This window comes from Leucoraja erinacea, chromosome 5 (assembly GCF_028641065.1).
Source record: "Leucoraja erinacea ecotype New England chromosome 5, Leri_hhj_1, whole genome shotgun sequence".
Classification (NCBI taxonomy): domain Eukaryota; kingdom Metazoa; phylum Chordata; class Chondrichthyes; order Rajiformes; family Rajidae; genus Leucoraja; species Leucoraja erinaceus.
Window position 1 is genome coordinate 87,091,849 of NC_073381.1, and position 18,668 is coordinate 87,110,516.

The 18,668-nt window shown below is 43.7% G+C and overlaps 1 protein-coding gene across 1 annotated transcript in view; it reads right to left on the reverse strand.

Moving 5' to 3' along the window:
- Window positions 1-18,668, reverse strand: part of LOC129697526 (CUB and sushi domain-containing protein 1-like) — a 512,171-nt gene that overhangs the window by 84,723 nt on the left and 408,780 nt on the right. Inside the window, exon 42 of the mRNA XM_055636177.1 lies at window positions 15,092-15,265. Coding sequence (XP_055492152.1) covers window positions 15,092-15,265 — 174 coding nt within the window. The remainder of the gene's footprint in view (window positions 1-15,091; window positions 15,266-18,668) is intronic.

Genomic DNA, 18,668 nt, shown 5'->3' on the forward strand with positions numbered 1-18,668 from the left:
GAGTGCACTTCATATATATATATATCAACAAACCTATTGCAGAAAGAATAGAAAAGCTGGGGAGGGAGTATGAGATTTTCAAGTATTCTTATGGGAAATATGTAGTTGTAATTATCAGGAAAGCAGGAACCGGTTGGGTTACGTTCATCTTGAGCAGAGAAGGGTAAGGATTGAACTTGCATGCTCGTGCAATGCAATGAAAGTTTTTGACAAATATGAGAGAGCACGAGACTATTATCCTATCCAAGCTCATCGCCAAACTCATGGAATTTGGAGTCAATAGACAATGGACAATAGGTGCAGGAGTAGGCCATTCGGACCTTCGAGCCAGCACCGCCATTCAATGTGATCATGGCTGATCATCCCCAATCAGTACCCCGATCCTGTATCCCCCCCATTTCCCCTGACTCCGCTATCTTTAAGAGCCCTATCTAGCTCTCCAGTATCCAGGGAACCGGCCTCCACCCTCTGAGGCAGTGAATTTCACAGTCTCACAACTCTCTGTGTGAAAAAGTGTTTCTTCATCTCCGTTCTAAATGGCTTACCCCTTATTCTTAAACAGTTGCCCCTAGTTCTGGACTCCCCCAACATTGGGAACATGTTTCCTGCCTCTAGCGTGTCCAAACCCTTATATGTCCAAATCTTATATGTTTCAATGAGATTCCTTCTCATCCTTCTAAATGCCAGAGTATACAAGCCCAGCCGCTCCATTCTTTCAGCATATGACAGTCCTGCCATCCCAGAAATTAACTTTGTAAACCTACGCTGCACTCCCTCAATTGCAAGAATGTCCTTCCTCAAATTAGGAGACCAAATCTGCACACAATACTCCAGGAGTGGTCTCACTAGGGCCTTGTACAACTGCAGAAGGACCTCTTTGCTGCTATACACAACTCCTCTTGTTATATAGGCCAAAATGCCATTCGCATTCTTCACTTCCCACTGTACCTGCATGCTTACTTTCATAGACTGATGAACAACGGCCCCCAGATACCGTTGTACTTTCTCATTTCCCAACTTGACACCATTTAGATAGTAATCTGCCTTCCTGTTTTTGCTACCAAAGTGTATAACCTCACATTTCTCCACATTAAACTGCATCTGCCATGCATTTGCCCACTCACCCAATCTGTCCAAGTCACCCTGCATTCTCATAGCATCCTCCTCACAGTTCACACTGCCACCCAACTTTGTGTCATATGCAAACTTGCTAATGTTACTTTGAATCCCTTCATCTAAATCTGCATGTATATTGTAAATAGCTGCGGTCCCAGCACAGAGCCTTGCGGTACCCCATTAGTCACTGCATGCAATTCTGAAAGGGACCTGTTAATCCCTACTCTTTGTTTCCTGTCTGCCAACTAATTTTCTACCCATGTCAGCACTCTACCCCCAATACCATGTGCCCTAATTTTGCCCACTAATCTCCTATGTGGGACTTTATCAAATGCGTTCTGAAAGTCCAGTTACAGATTAGTCAAGCATGATTGCCCCTTAATAAATCCATGCTGACTCAGACCGATCCTGTTACTGCTATGCAACTATGCCGCTATTTCATCTTTTATGATTGACTCCAGCATCTTCCCCATCATCGATGTCAGGCTAACTGGTCTATAATTCCCTGTTTTCTCTCTCCCGTTATTCTGAAAAAGTGAGATAACATTAGCTAACCTCCAATCCACAGGAACTGATCCTGAATCTATAGAACATTGTAAAATGATCACCAATGCATCCACGATTTCTAGAGCCACTTCCTTAAGTACCCTGGGATGCAGACCATCAAGCCCGAGTACAGCCTGCAGTGAAGAAAGCAAATGGCATGTTGGTGTTCATTGTGAGAGGATTAGAGTATAGGAGCAAGGGAGTCCTACTGCAGTTGTGCAGGGCCCTGGTGAGACTACACCTGGAGTATTGTGTGCAGTTTTGGTCTCCTAATTTGAGGAAGGACATTCTTGCTATTGAGGGAGTGCAGTGGAGGTTCGCCAGGTTAATTCCCAGGATGGTGGGACTGACATATGATGAAAAAATGGGTCAACTGGGCTTGTAATCACTGGAATTTAGAAGGATGAGAGGTAATCTTATTGAAACATGTAAAATTCTTAAGGGATTGGACAGGCTAGATGCATGAAAACTGTTCCCGATGTTGGGGAGTCCAGAACCAGGGGTCACAGTTTAAGAATAAGGGGTAAGCCATTTACGACTGAGATGAGGAAAAACGTTTTCACCCAGAGAGTTGTAAATCTGCAAGGATGTGTTCTCAGTCCCCTTCTTTACTCCTTGTACATCCACGACTGTGCAGCCAAATGCAATACCAATTCAATTTACAAATGTGCAGACGATAGTGGACAATATTTCAAATAATGACAAGACAGAGTATAGTAAATAGATTGAGAACCTCGTAACCTGTTGTCAAGACAACAACATGTCCCTAAATGTCAGCGAGACAAAGGAGATAGTGATCGACTTCAAGAAGCGAAGTGGTAGAGACACCTCATTGATGGCACTGAAAAGAAAACAAAACTTCAAATTTCTAGGGGTAAATATCACCATCAACTTGTCCTGGACAGCAGAAAAACCAGATCAATCTTTCAAGACATGGACACCCTTTACCGAATTCTTACAAGGATAGTATGGTGCAACACAACTTTGTATTTTAATCCAACTATTGGGTGAGGTAGGGGGGGGGGGGGGGACGAGGGGCAGCTATATCTCCACTTTTTTCTTTTTTTCTTTCTTTTTTCCTTTTCCTCTCTTATATCTTTACTCACTCTTTGGCCACGCTACTTTGGTAGTCTAGGGGTCCTATCTTTTCACTTTTCACCTTTCCCTTCTCTTGTTCTTTATCCCTCATTTTCAGGTTGAAAGGTCGAAACTGAAGCTGTACAATAATTGTATAATTTTACATGCCGAATGTTTTATTCTTGTACAATTGCTTATAATAAAAATAATTAAAAAAAATAAAAAACTTGTCCTGGACAAGCCACAACAAGAGAGTCAAGGGTCAAGAATGTTTAATGATCATTTGTCCCAGATAGAACAATGAAATTCTTACTTGCATTGTTGCAATGGCCAAGAAAGCACACCAACGCCTCTACTTAATACAGAGTTACTCATCTGTAAGCTTAATTTAAATATTATAGAATATAAAAGGTCAATAATACTATCTACATTTAAAAAACATCTGGACAGGTACATAGATACGAGAGGCTTTGAGGGATGTGGGCCAAACACAAGCAGGTGGGACTAGAGTAAATGGGGCAATGTGAGTATGTTCACAGCTACTCCTATGACTCCTTTCTGCTCCCATGACTTATGCAGAGAATTGTGGACGCAGCTCTGAGAAACCAACCTCCCTTCCATTGACTCCATCTACACCTCACGCTGCCTCAGCAACGCCACCAGCATCAACAAGGACCAGCCTCATCCCGACCTCTCCCACTTCTTCCCTCTCCCGACCTTCAGGCAAGAGGTACAGAAGTGTGAAAACACACACCTCCAGATTCAGGGACAGTTTCTTCCCAGCTGTTATCAAGGAACTGAACCATCCTATCACCAACTAGAGAACGATCCTGACCAACCATTGACCTCATTGGAGACCCTCGGACTCTCTTTAATTGGACTTTTCTGGACTTTATCTTGCAATAAATGTTATTTCCTTTATCCTGCATCTCCATGCTGTGGACAACTTTATTGTTAACATGTAGTCTTTCCTATCAAGCCACAAAAACATTTTTAACTGTACCTTGATACACATGACACTAAATAAAATTCAACTAAACTAAACTAAACCTTAACAGTGGTATAAAGCTGACGGAGATAGTATCAGTGTCTACTTGCCCATTGTTACATGAAAAACTAAAGTTAGATCATTCTGACTGAGGCTAAAGGTGTTTTGTTGCAGTTCTGGACTCTGGAACTCTCAATTCTAACAGCGTAGGCCATTATTATTAGCTGACCTTCCCTAGATCTGCACGTGAGAATTATATTTTCAATGGAAGATAAACACAAAATGCTCTGGAGAAAATTAATCGGTGACGTTTCAGGTCGAGACCCTTCTTCAGTCTGAGGAAGGGTCTCGACCCAAAACGTCACCTATTCCTTTTCTATAGAGATGCTGTCTGACCCTCCGAGTTTCTCCTGCTTTTTGTGTCTATCTTCGGTTTAAATCAGCATCTGCAGTTCCTTCCTCCACATTGTAATTTCAATCATTCAGTAAAGAACTGGAAAATAAAACAATAATTTCAAGCTAACTTAATTATTACAATGTAAGCCATTCCCTGTGGTGAAATAAGTTGTGCAAATTAAACTCGGCACATACATTGGCTAGTTATAATAGCAGTAGGCAAAAATAATTTGTTCTGATTCCAAAATAAGGAGTGGCGCAGTGGCGCAGTGGGTAGAGCTGCTGCCTCACAGAGCCAGAAATCCAGGTTCAGCCCTGATCAAGGGTACTGTCTATGTGTGTTCAAGAAGGAACTGCAGAAGCTGGAAGATCGAAGGTACACAAAAATGCTGGAGAAACTCAGCAGGTGCAGCAGCATCTATGGAGCAAAGAAAATAGGTGACGTTTCGGGCCGAAACCCTTCTTCAGATGTCTACTACTGTCTATGTGTGGAGTTTGTACGTTCTTCCTGTGACCGTGCGGGTTTCATCCTACATTCCAAAGACGTGAAGGTTTGTAGGTTAAATGTTTTCTGTAAATTGCCCCCAGGGTGTAGGATAGAAATAGTATATGGAGTGATCACTGGTCAGCATGGCCTTGGTGGGATGAAGGGCCTGTTTCCACGCTGTATCTCTAAACTAAACTGAAGAGTAATTGCCCTACTATCAGAATACACCATATAACTCACAACAGTAGACATTAACTGAAGGTCAATGAAGGTGGGGATTTTATTTTTAATTTTCATCTATTAGCACAAGTGCATAATAGTGATACAGAAGCGTACAGCTAAGCCCCAGAAAACCTCTCACCAGGCAGCCAGGAACCTGTATGATTCGATCATGACAATCCAGGGACCAGGTATTTTATTAACTACATGCAGAAGCAGACAGTTGGAAAGTCGTAGTGTTGGATAAATCAATTATCCATTCAACAAATTAAAACTGAATGCATGGAAAACAAATTACACACCAGGTGAAGTTTTGCAGGGACCGCCAATATTTATGCCATATAATGTAGAAATATGGATTTAAGGCTAAAATTTGTGTGCAACGCACTTTGGATAAGTGTGGTCTTGAATTTTAGCTAACTAGAGTCAGAGATCGTTTTGGCCAACCTGATATGGGAAAGATGTGTAAGAAGGAACGGCAGATGCTGGTTTAAACCGAAGTTAGACACAAAAAGCTGGAGTAACTTAACGGGACAGGCAGCATCTCTGGAGAGAAGGAATGGGTCAAGGCCATTCTCCAGTTGTTTAAGCGAACAGGGGTGCAGAGAATAATTACGAGGCTGTTGCCAGAAGTCGAGGGTCTGATCTACAAGGAGAGGATGAGCAGGCTAGGACTCTATTCCTTAGAGTGCACGAGAATGAGGGGTGATCTTTTAGAGGTGTATATGATTATGAGAGGAATAGATAGGGTAAACACACGGTCTTTTACCCAAAGTGAGGGAATCAAGAACCAGAGGACATATTTAAGGTGAGGGGGAAAGATTTATTTAGAACAACATTTTAACACAAAAGGTGGTAGGTATATGGAACAAACTGCTTGAGGCAGTACTTGAGGCAGGTACACAATGTTTAAGAAACATTGAAACAAGTACATGGGTAGGAAAGGTTTAGAGGGATATGGGCCACACGTAGGCTGGTGAGACTAAGTACAAATGGGGCAGAGACACAAAATACTGGAATAACTCAACAGGACAGGCAGCATATCTGGAGAGAAGGAATGGGTGATGGTTCAGGTTGAGACCCTTCTTCAGACTGATGTTACTCCAGCATTTTGTGTCTATCTTCGATTCAAACCAGCATCTGCAGTTCTTCCCTACACATAAATGGGGCATGTTGATCAGTGTGGGCAAGTTGGGCCAAAGGGCCTGTTTCCATGCTGTATGACTCTATGACAAGAGGGCTGGTGAACAACACCCATTGTCCCTACCCATAGTGAAGACAAATTCACACAGTTTGTTGATAGGCTGCAGCATTAGCAAAAGGTCGGTCACTCGTCGTGACTAACCTCGAGGTCGAGGATGATGGTCTACATTCTGTTATTTTTATGGACTCTCAGGTGGCTTATGAGTCCAATCCTGGCTTTGAAAGTTCTTCGCCATTCAGGACGGGTAATTCCAGATGTCAGATCGGGCTTTGGTTGTTGCTGCCTCTCTTTCCGTTTTCTTCTCTTTTTTTCTAATTCTGTGCATCTCTTGGCTTCGAAGATCGCTGTTCCTTCTTGGATGATGGTTCGCCAGAGTTTCCTGTCCTTGGCATTGGTTTCCCAATTGTCGGTGTTGATTGCACATTTCTTCATGCTGGCTTTTAAGGCATCTTTGAATATCTTCTTTTGTCAACCTCTTTTCCGTTTGCCTTCTTTAAGCTGGGAGTAGAAGGTTTGCTTTGGTAGATGCTCGTCTTCCATCCAAACAACATGACCGACCCATCTTAGTTGGTTCTTGATGATGAAGGCTTCGATGCTGACACTGACTACCCCTTGGAATGATGAGCATCACTGTACTCTCCTCTGATGCATGTACTGACTAAGGTGCTGATCACACAATTGCTGGAGCTACAATAAGGCAATCTGTGCCTCAATAAGTAGCTGCCAGGAATGGTGCAGGTCATTTGAACATAACACATGGAACAATACAGTATTTTTCCCTTTGGTCCACAATGTCTGTGACAAACATGATGACAAATTAATCTGCCTGGACATGATCCATGTTCCACCATTTCCTGTATTTCCATATGCCTATCTAATAGCCTCTTAAACACCACAATTGCAATTACTTCCACCACCATTCCTGGCAGCGGGTTCCAGATACAGACTGTATAAAAAAAATTTACATCTCTGTGTAAAAAAAAATGCCCCGCATATCGCCTTTAAAATTTCTATCTATAACCTTACAGCTAGGCCCTCTAGTCCACAGGGCGGCACAGGGGTAGAGTTGCTGCCTTACAGCACCAGAGGCCCAGGTTCGAACCTGACTACGGTTGGTGTCTGTATGGAGTCTGTACGTTCTCCCCGTGACCATATGATTTTTTCCCCGGGTGCTCTGGTTTCCTCCCACACTGCAAAGATGTACAGAGTTGTAGGTTAATTGGCTTCTGTAAATTGTCCCAAGTGTGTAGGATAGTGCTAGTGTACGGGGTGATTGATGATCAGTGCGGATTTGGTTGGCCAAAGGGCCTGTTTCCACGCTATATCTCTAAAGTCTAAGTCTAGTCTTTGACATTTCAACCCTGGGAAAAAGAATCTGAGGGTCTACCCTCTCAATGTATCTCAGACTTTTATATTTCTCTATCAGGTCACTTCACAATTTTTTAATGCTCCAGAAAAACCAATCCAAGATTTTCCAGTCTCTCCATGTAGGTGGACCAAAGGACCTGTTTCCTTGCTGTGTTTCTAAACTTATGCAATTTTCTCCCAGCATCTAACCACCATTGCTTCCCACCTCTCTCCCGTTTACTAAGCTGCAGTATCGTAATTGGTGTCTTTGGACATAATTGTTCACAATTGTTGCTGTTCACTATTGTTGCTGTTCTTGGTAATCCTCTAATCCAGGCTGCATTCTGGTAAACCAAGTATAAGTGCATAGTGTCACACCTTTATGGAATGGTTGAGCATGCAAGGAAACAGCAGCACACCCCCCAGCAAATGCAAGGTACAAAGTCATATAAAGAGGTGGCGCAGCAGTAGAGTTGCTGCCTCACAGCGCCAGAGATGTGGGTTCGATCCTGACCAGGGATGCTGCTGTACATTTTCCCTGTGACTGTATGGATTTTCTCTGGGTGCTCCGGTTTCCTCCCACATCCCAAAGTCGTTCAGATTTGCAGGTTAATTGGCTTTGGTTAATTGTATCGAGCACAATATGTAGGATGAGAAACTGGGATAACATAGAACTAGTGTACAGGTGATTGATGATCAGCATGGACAGCGGGCTGAAAAGCCTGTTTCCATGCTGTATCTCTAAACTAAACTAAAGTAAATTAGAAATGAATCCTGCATCCAGACTAGGAGTTCCTCAAAACATATATTCAGGAGAAAATCATGAATGAAGATGGGAATTTTAATATTGCTTTTATTTACTTTTAATTTTTGGTTTCCAAGTATTTGAGAAAGATTACCGTTAAGGACGTTATCACAATATTTTTCATAAGATCCTATCAGGTGACACTTGGCAAATTTTCATGGAGATATTATACTAAATTATTAAATTGTCTTTATTTGAATAGTAAAGGGCAGGTTGTTTACACATCCATACAATGAGGATACAAAGATTATTTTTCTCCCACCTCCATATTTTAGAATAGCGTATGAAATGTCTGCTTATAATTACATTTGCCGATTAACATTTTGGTTTAAGAACTGATTTCAGTCTGAATTAAGCAGGCAACGTGCAATATCTACAATATAAGCATGGGTTCTATTCATATATTAAGATAGTATCTCAGGATATAATAGAATAACTTTAATCATCTGTCAGCTGTGATCCATGAAGGAATATATTAAAAAACAGGAGTCAAAATGAGCTATGTTCTCCCTTTCCTCTGATAGTATAGCACCTTGGTGCAGTGGTAGAGTTGCTGTCACACAGCGCCAGAGACCCAGGGTCGATCCTGACTACGGGCACTGTCTGTATGGAGTTTGTACCTTCTCCCTGAGACCGCTTGGGTTTTCTCTGGGTGCTCCGGTTTCCTCCCACATCCCAAAGACATGGGGATTTGTAGGTTAATTGTATTCTGTAAATTGTCCCTAGTGTGTTGGATAGAGCTAGTGTGTCAAATACAGTTGATCGTTGGTCGGCGTGAACTCGGTGGGCTGACGAGCCTGTCTCCACAGATCTCTGTCTGATACAGGTCTCTAAACCTGTGCAACTCACTCCCAGCATCTGGCCACCATTGCATCCCGCCTCTATCCCATTCTCTAAGCTACAGAAGAAAGATACAAAATGCTGGAGTAACTCAGCGGGTAAGGCAGCATTTCTGAACAAAAAGGATGGGTGATGTTTTGGGTCAGGCCACTTCTTCGGAGTCTAAGTTACACTATCTGAATTGGTGTTTTGGTACACAACTGTTCGCTACCTACCGTGGCTGCTCTTGGCTATCACAATGGATTATAATGCAGTCAAATGAAAGCCTCCACTCTCTATAGCTTCTCAATTGGAAGAGTGCAAGATAAGGGAAGAGGATTAGCTGTGCAGATACTCTGAATATTAATAGATTTTGGTCAACGATCAAGGATCAGTCAATCATGTTATGACTAGCGCTGTCCTGTCAACTAAATTCACAACTTGAGAAGCTTCTTCCTTCTCCACGCACTGGCTCCATCTGAATGCATGATGCCTAGTCCTGCACAAATGGAAACAGACCTTTCGGTCCACTGAATCCGTGCCAACCAGCAATCACCTCGTACACTAACATTATCCAACACACCAGAGACGATTTACAATATTTACTAATTTCCGGAAATGGCGGGGCTGTTAACAGCTGCGGCTCGCCTGCAGTCCGTCTGTCTTTACTTTTTTCTGTTGTTTTTTTTGTCTTGTTTTGGTTAAGTTTTAGTTTGTTGGGTTGTGTGTGGGGGGGGTGAAACATGTTCTCTGTCTCTTCCTTCGGGGGAATGCGACTTTTTCGTGTCGTATCCCCCTTCTCTGCTGCCGTCTGCGCTGAGGCCTAATGGCGGAGCAGGCGGCCTCCAGCCTGCAACTGACCCTGAGGCTCCGGAGGCAGAGCCAGTCAGGACTCACCAACGAGAGGCTGGCCGTCTTCGGGGCTGAGGCAGCGGTGGCCCGACTTGCTGGTGCGGCGTTCTGGCTTTCGGCGGCGGCCTGGAGCTGATGCAGCGGGGCTCGGAGCTGAGACTGCGGGACCCGGAGCTGGGGCGGCGGCTCGGAGCGGAGACTGCGGGATCTGGAGCTGGGGCAGCGGCCTGGAGCTGGGGCGGCTGCCCGGAGCTGATGCTGTGGCGGGCTGTCTCGGAGCGGAGACGGCGTTCCGGCTTTCGGTGGCGGCAACATCACCACGGAGGTCCACTGGACTGGAGGGCGGCATCTCCGGCCTGGATCAATCGCCTCAGCGCAGAGGGAGAACAAGGAGGGAAGAGACGGAGACTAAGACTTTGCCTCCATCACAGTGAGGATGTGCTTGGTGAACTCACTGTGGTGGATGTTTAATTTGTGTTTATTGTATGTTTTGTTTTTATTGGTTCTGTGTATGACTGCAGGCAACATAATTTCGTTCAGACTGAAAGGTCTGAATGACAATAAAGGAATCTAATTCTAATTCTAACCTACAAACCTGTACGTCTTTGGAGTGTGTGAGGAAACCGGAGCACCTGGAGAAAACCCATGTGGTCACGGGGAGAACGTACAAACTCCATACAGACAGCAGCCGTAGTCAGGATGGAACCCGGTCTCCACTGGCTCCATCTACCTCTGACTGCATGATACCTAGTCCTGCACAGGTGCAAGTGGTGTGCAGACAAGAGGCATACAAGGCGTTGTGGATGGTGTGTTTGTTCATAGGATCGTAACATCATGCAACAAGGGAACAGGACCTTTGGCCTACTGTGTTATGGCTGAGCACAATACATGAGGTGTGAGACGTGGCCACAAAGCCGCAGCAGTGCCGGTGCTAACCATGTGAGGATGAGGAGAAAAACATGATTGTTAGGTTTGGAAGCAGCAGTGGGAGTGCTCTGGCAAACAGGCCCGGCTCATCGAGGATCAACCCTCGTGGACAGAGGATGGAGGACCCGCCAGTCGGCCCGGGATGCCCACTGTGGTCTCCGATCGCGGCCCTGAGCTACCGGTGTCGACGGGATCCACGCCACCAAGAGCGAGGAGGAACTCGAGAGCAAGGTGGACCGTCAAGAACAAAAGGGGGCTCGGAGGGGGGGGGGGGGGGGGGGGGGGGGGTTTGTTTTCAGTTCACTGTCCTGCATAAATGGTGCATTACTTTTTATGTATATTCCCCTAATACCATGGACTCTCATCTTGTTTAGCATCCTCACGTGCGGCACTTTATCCAATGGGTTTCTGAAAGGACTTTTATACAAGGACCTCGAGCCACAGTGCACATTATTGTAGGAACCGTAAGCCAGCCCAAGGCAGTGCAAGTTGGTAATGATATTAAACGCCCAACTTGATGCCGCAAGGCTGACAATTTTACTCAACATCTGCTCTGAAAGAAAAAGATAATGATGGTGTAATTTAGTATTTAACATTGTTAAATTTAGATCACTGAATGATTCTCTCCCTTTACAGAATGCATTCTTTTTGTATGAGCTATTAAAGTGATAATACAGTGGATGTGAAATGTACAAGAAAAGAATTCCAATGACTCCTGGAGTCAGTCATTGGATCTATACCACACAGAATCATGCCCCTTTTGGTCCAAATTGTCCATGCCAAACAAGATGACCAAGTCTGAAGAAGTATCTTGACTCGAAACATCACCTATTTCTTTTCTCCAGAGATACTGCCTAACCCACTTAGTTACTCCAGCATTTTGTGTCTATCTAGGAAGCCCATTAAAGCTGGTCCCATTTGCCTGCATTTGATTCATATCCTTCTAAACGTTTCCTGTCCATGTACCTGTCCAAATGGTTTTTAAACGTTGTATTGTGCCGGATTCCAGAAATATAAGAATACTTAAGCATTTTAAAATTTTAATTCCCAAAGTACAGCACGTAGAAAGAACTACATGGAAGGCAAGTTAACATCACCGTCTCAAATTGTCAAATTCATTTCCATGTTTAATGTGCTTTGTGTAAATCTCCAACCTCGTGTTTGTTATTTCTTTGCTGTTTAGACTTGAGACTTTTACCAAGACTCTAGAGATACAGCATGGAAACAGGCCCTTTACCCCAAAGAGTCTGCGTGGAGCTGCAATCACCCTGTACACAAGCTATCTTACACATCAGGGACAATTTATAGAAAGCCATTAAGCTATTTTTTATTTTTTATTTAACCTTTATTTAACCAGGAGAAGTCTCATTGAGATTAAAAATCTCTTTTACAAGAGAGTCCTGGCCAAGACAGGCAGCAGCACAGTTCCACAGTTACAGACAATAATTTAAAAACAACAGAGAACATATACATAGAGTCACAGTCAGAACATCATCAAACAAAGCATGTACAGACAGAAGAGCCCGCTTCAACATCATTAAGAAGGGATTTAAATCTGTTTATAGAAACCAGCTCCTTAAGTTTCAGTTCATTCTGCAGCTGGTTTCATGCGAAGGGAGCAGCATAACTAAATGCCCTTTTCCCCAGTTCAGTACGGACTTTAGGTACAGTTAGTAAGAACAAGTCCTCAGAGCGGAGCTGATAAGTTCCTGTGCTTTTTCGAATTACATACTTCTGCAGGTATGAAGGAAGAACACCTATAAACTTGCACGTCTTTGGAGTGTGGGGGGAATCAGGAGCACCTGAAGTAAGCCCACGCGGTCACAGGGAGAATGTGCAAACTCCGTACAGGCAGCACCCACGGTCAGGATCGAACCCAGTTCTCTGGCGCTGTGAGGCAGCAACTCTACCGCTGCGCCACCGTGCCGCCCTGCTGCACCATTGTCTTAATTATTGTCATAATAGTCTCGATCATGTCAAGTTTCTTAAAACTTTGGAAACTAGGAATGAGCAAACGTGTAAAATTCCCTCGTTAATCCACAGTCAATTGTTGTTAATTGTTTGAACAGCTGTCCAGTCATTCAGAACATGAGCACCTCACTGTGTGATCAATGATGAGGCTTCAGCAGCAAGACCAGTGCCTGAATCACTGGGAGAGTGTGGTGTGAGGACATTCCTGATGAATATCCGATAGAACTAGGCAACACGATCTCTCGTCAGCCAACCTGCTGACTAGTAATTCCCCACAACCTTTCTCTTTTAATTACCAAGGGACAGGTGATTTCTGCTTGCCGGCAGCAGTCATTAGTTCCCATCATTATCTCCTCCATACAAGCAAAACCTACAGGAATAATGTTGGCTCTGTTGATTTTCTTTTTCGCAAAACAATTCCGCTGGTTATGTGTAGGAAGGAACTGCAGGTGCTGGTTTACCTCGAAGATAGACACAAAATGCTGGTGCAACTCAGCGTGTCAGGCAGCATCTTTGGAGAGAAGGAATGGGTGACGTTCTTCCTTGGTAAACCAGCATCTGCAGTTCCTTCTATCTTTCTATAAAATACAATCTCAGATTCCTGCAGATGATACCTGAGCCAGGTTTATCTAAAATTGGAACATTCTTGTTGAGTCAGATGACTATCCTGATATAAATTACATGCCACATACGAGGTAGTCTTGAGCATAACAAGTGGATACACAGAAAATGCTGCAGTAACTCAGTGGGCCAGGCAGCATCTCTGGAGAACATGGATAGGTGAAACTTCAGGTTTGGAAACCTCCTTCAGTCTAAAGGGTTCCGTCCCGAAACGTCACCTATCCACGTTCTCCATGTATGCTGCCTGACCCGTTGAGTAACTCCAGCACTTGGCCTCCACAACCGTCTGTGGCGATGAATTCCACAGATTCACCCAAATTCATTCACCACAGTCTTTCCAGAGATTGTATTTTATTTGTATGTCAATGACAAAGGAATACCTTTTGCCTAAGATCAGGCCTACAAAGGTTTTGCGTGCAGATTTCCCTGTTTCCGATGTAAAGAACAATCAGATGCCTCCTGCAGGGTATCTGTGCATTTCAATGACTGTGATATCATCAATTGATGACTGTATCAATTGTGTTAAATCAAGTTACAATCATGTTAAAAACTCAAAGGACAGCAAATGTTTCATTGCGTATTAAGTATTTTGCATAGAGCGCAATTAGAGTCTGCAGTTGGAATTCAGGCAATTGATGAAGGGCCACAAAGAAATACAATACTGGAGTTAATTGTGCAGTAAACACTCATTATAATGGACCATATGGGGATGGGATGGTGTCCAATATTGGCAATTGTCATTAGTTCCCATCATTATCTCCTCCATGCAGGCCATGTAAGGTATTATCACCGGAGAAGTAATGGAGACAAAGAGCTGCAGTTGCTGGTTAATACACAAAAGGACACAAAGTGCCAGGGGAACAGTGGGTCAGGCAGCATCTCTGGATGTTTCGGGTCGAGACCCTTCTTCAGACTCTCGGTCGGGAACTGGGCCTGGAATCTGCCGCCTTCTCGCTGGCGGGGGGAGAGGCGAGGATCGATGGAGTCGATGGTCGCAGCCTGCGGGAGGCCAGAGTGCAGGTGAGTGCAGGTGGTAGTGGTGACAGCGGCAGGCTCAGCCTGGAAGTGGCCGAGGAAGCTATGTGGGCCGGCAGTGGTGACAGAAGGTCTGGCTGAGGAGGCATCACAAGCGGATAGCAGTCATATCTGCAAGCAGCCTGGAAGCCGGCACAGGCCAAAGGGCCTGTTCCCAAGCTGTATCTCCAAACTAAGCCTTCAATTTGGCAACAGACCACCTTTATTCCATCAATCTAAGATGGGGTTCAAAACAAGAGTTCAAAGGAAGTCAAAGGCCTGTAGAGTGGATGTGGAGAGGATGTTTCCACCAGTGGGAGAGTCTAGGCCCAGTGGACACAGCCTCAGAATAAAAGAACGTACCTTTAGAAAGGAGATGAGGAGAAATGTCTTCAGTCAGAGGCTGGTGAATCTGTAGAATTCATTGCCACAGACGGCTGTGGAGGCCGTCAATAGATATTTTTAAGGCAGAGATTGAAAGATTCTTAATTAGTGCAGGGGTCAGGGGTTATGGGGAGAAGGCAGGAGAATGCGGTTGAGGGAGAGATAGACCAGCCATGATTAAATGGCGGAGTAGACTTGATGGGCCGAGTGGCCTAATTCTGCTCCTATCAATAATGAACATGAATATATTCCAATGCACTTCATCAGAGACAAGGTTATTCATCGGCTGCAGATGCTGTGGAATAGATTGTACGGTACCTGAACAATGGGGGAGTGAACCACTCCAACGACCTTCCTCCTGGCACACACGAGTGTTATTTCCAATCACACTTCGAGACCCACCACAGGAGTAGCGCACTACGGACCCAAGGGTAAACTTGTCTCCTAAAAGCTGGCCGTTGACCGGGACTCCAGGGTGACCGCATGAAATAGCTGGAAAATAAAACCACCTTCATCAGAGCCAAAATCATTGTCACAAAAAGAAAAAGGATTTTAATTTGGCTTAGTTTAGAGATGGATCACAACTATCCTCCAAATTTCGACAACACACACAACCATCTCAGTGCATTTACCATGCACCTTCATAGTACATTTAGTTTAGTTTAGAGATACAGCTCAGAAACAGGCCCTTCAGCCCACCGAGTTCGTGCTGACCAGCGATCCCTGAACACTAACACGATCCTACTTGCACTAGGGATAACGTACAATTTTACCAAGCCAATTATCCTATTAACCTGTACATGTTTGGAGTGTGGGAGGAAACCGGAGCACCCGGAGAAAACATACAAACTCCGTATGGACAGTACCTGGAGTCAGGATCAAACTCAGGCCTCTGGTACAGTGAGGCAGCAACTCTACCGCTGTGCCACCATGCCACACTAAAAGCTATCTTTAATATCTTATACCTCAGCTACTTGTTCTAAGGAACAAAGTCATCGGGTACATTTGAAAATGATACCAATAAATTTCCCAAATAAACAGCTGACCTTTCACATCTCCGATAATCGTGATTCTACAGGCAATTTAGAACTTGGCCAGTCCAATTAAACCTAAAATATTCACACCATAGAAACTATTAAACCCTAAGCGCAAAGAATAATTCATCTCAACTGCAAAATGCTTCAGAGTTATTATTGATATTGCACCAATGTTTAAAAAGTTAAAGCTAACCAATGCAGAAGCACAATAGTTGAGTTGAGTTTAGTTATTGCCATATGTACCGATGTACAGTGTAAATGCATTTCGTTGTCTCTGTACTGTACACTGACAATGACAATTAAATTGAATCTGAATCTAAAGCATGCTTCCAGTCATCGGAAAGTCTATACATGATTACAGTCAACATTCAAAAGATACTTTTCTTCATTACGGAAGAATAAGAGATGAACTAGCACATTCCAAACATGCAAAAATGTGGAAAACGTGTCAAAGCATTATACTTGTGTGGCTAAGAAGACACAAAGTGTTGGAGTAGCTCAATGGGTCAGGAGAACACGGATAGCGACTGCTGCAGAAGAAGGGCCCCGATCCATCTTCTCCGGAGATGCTGCCTTACCCACTGAGTTACTCCAGCATTTTTTTGTCTTTTTGTGTAAACCAACATCTGCAGTGGACTGAGGTAGACTGCATGCGGCATCTTGAGATGATCGGCAGCTATTTCCATTGCTTAAAAACCCCCACTGGCATTAAGATTAACACATCGTGACGTTATCACTGAGTAATATTTAAACAACACAAACAGAAATAGGGACTTTAGGCTTTAGACTTTAGAGATACAGCGCAGAAACAGGGCCTTCGGCCCACTTAGTCCGCACCGACCAGCGATCCCCGCACATTTGCACTATCCTACACACACTGGAGACAATTTACAATTTTATTGAAGTCAATGAATCTACAAACCTGCACGTGTTTGGAGTGTGGGAGGAAACCAGAGCACCTGAAGAAAACCCATGCAGGTCACATGGAGAACGTACAAACTCCGTACAGACAGCACCTGTAGTCAGGATCGAGCCCGAGTCTCAAGGCAGTAACTCTACCGTGGTATCACTGTGTCGCCCTGTGCGCATTCTGTTCGGCCCTATTTATTTTATTTTATTTTGTAAATTTGCATCACTTTCCATTAGTTTATCAAAAGTTTTTCATTGTACCTCAATACATCTGATCATATAAACAAATCCTGACACCTCATTGCCAAAATAAGTCACGATTCCAGTGATGCAAATCAGAGACTTGAAATGATACTTCTTGGTAATAATGTACACAAGCTTAATACTTCAGAAATTCTATTTTGTCTTGTAAACAGATGGCAAAGTGTTTATAATATTTCAGGATTTGATGGCAAATGGTTCACTCTAGCTGTGGAGTTAAACACCGGAGAGAAAGAGTTATTGCTAGGAAAGTTGGGAATGCAGGCTCTAATGACAACAAAGAACTTTGCTGCACAAGAAACTGGAGGATGATGTGGGGGTATGAAATGTATTTCCAAATAATGAGTTTGGGAGTTATAAAAGTGAGACTGAGACTCATCACAAAAGGGATTAAGGGATATGATGAATCGGAAGAAGATGGGACTGGAAACTAAGAGAAGAAATTGAGGAATATGGGAAAAGACGGTCCAATGGGATGGAGATCTCAGAGAGGAGTTAAAGGATAGGATGAGTTGTATGGTGAGGGATTTAAAAGTATATAGGATTCAGATCGATAGTTGTAGTTTTTGCATCGTACAGCGTAGAAACAGGCCCTTTGGCCTAACTTGCCCCTGCCGACCAACATGCCCCATCTACACTAGTCCTGCATTTGGCCCATATCCCTCTAAACATGTCCTATCCATGTACCTGTTCAAATGTCTCTAACATTTTATGATAGTGCTGAACTCAATTACGTCCTCTGGCCCTCCTCTCATTCCTTATGCCCACCACCAGTTATGTGAAAACGTTACCCCTCAGTTTCTTATTAAATCTTTCCTCCTTTACCTTAAACCTATGTCCTTGTTTTCTCGATTCCCCTACTCTAGGCAAAAGACTCTGTGCATTTACCTGATCTATTCCTCTCATGATTTTGCACACCTCTATAAGATTGCCGCGCATCCTCCCGCACTCCAAGGAATAAAATCCTAGTCTGCTCAACAATTCCCTGTAGCCCAGGCCCACGGGTCCTGGCAACATCCTCGCAAATCTTCTCTGCACCTTTTCCAGGTGGGTTGCACCCTTTCCGGCCTGATCAATGAGAAGAAATTGATGGCCACAATAAGGAGATGAAACGAGACATTGTGATCTGTCAGAAGAAAATGGTAATTGGGCCAAAACTTTCATGTCCAGACAATACCTTGAGCATTGTGAAAATTATCTTTTTTGTGTACAATTATAATGCCGTGGGAAACAAAGGCTCCAGTGGTACATAGCGAATAACTTTAAGCTAATGCACACTTTGCATTCTTGATAATTAGCCAGTTTTTGCATTATTAAAACTTTCTCCTGCAACCAGCACATGCACAGAGTTCACGTTTAAAACGTGATTTGGGAAATGCAATCTGATCTGTTCATTTAGGCAACTTCTGCAACTTTCTCTGTGCTTGGGTAAGCCAGAACATTTCAAGTTCAAATTACATTTATTGTCACATGTAGCAATTGGTACAGTGAGATTTGAGTTACCATACAGACACAAATAAAAAACACAATACACGATAGAATTTAACGTAAACATCCCCACACAGCGGAATCAAAGTTTTCCACTGTGAGGGATTTGCAAACTTGATGCCATTTTTGACACAGAGATAATACTCCAGCACTAAGCTCACTACATGATGAGAGTGCCCTGCTTCCATCTCCGTCCTCAT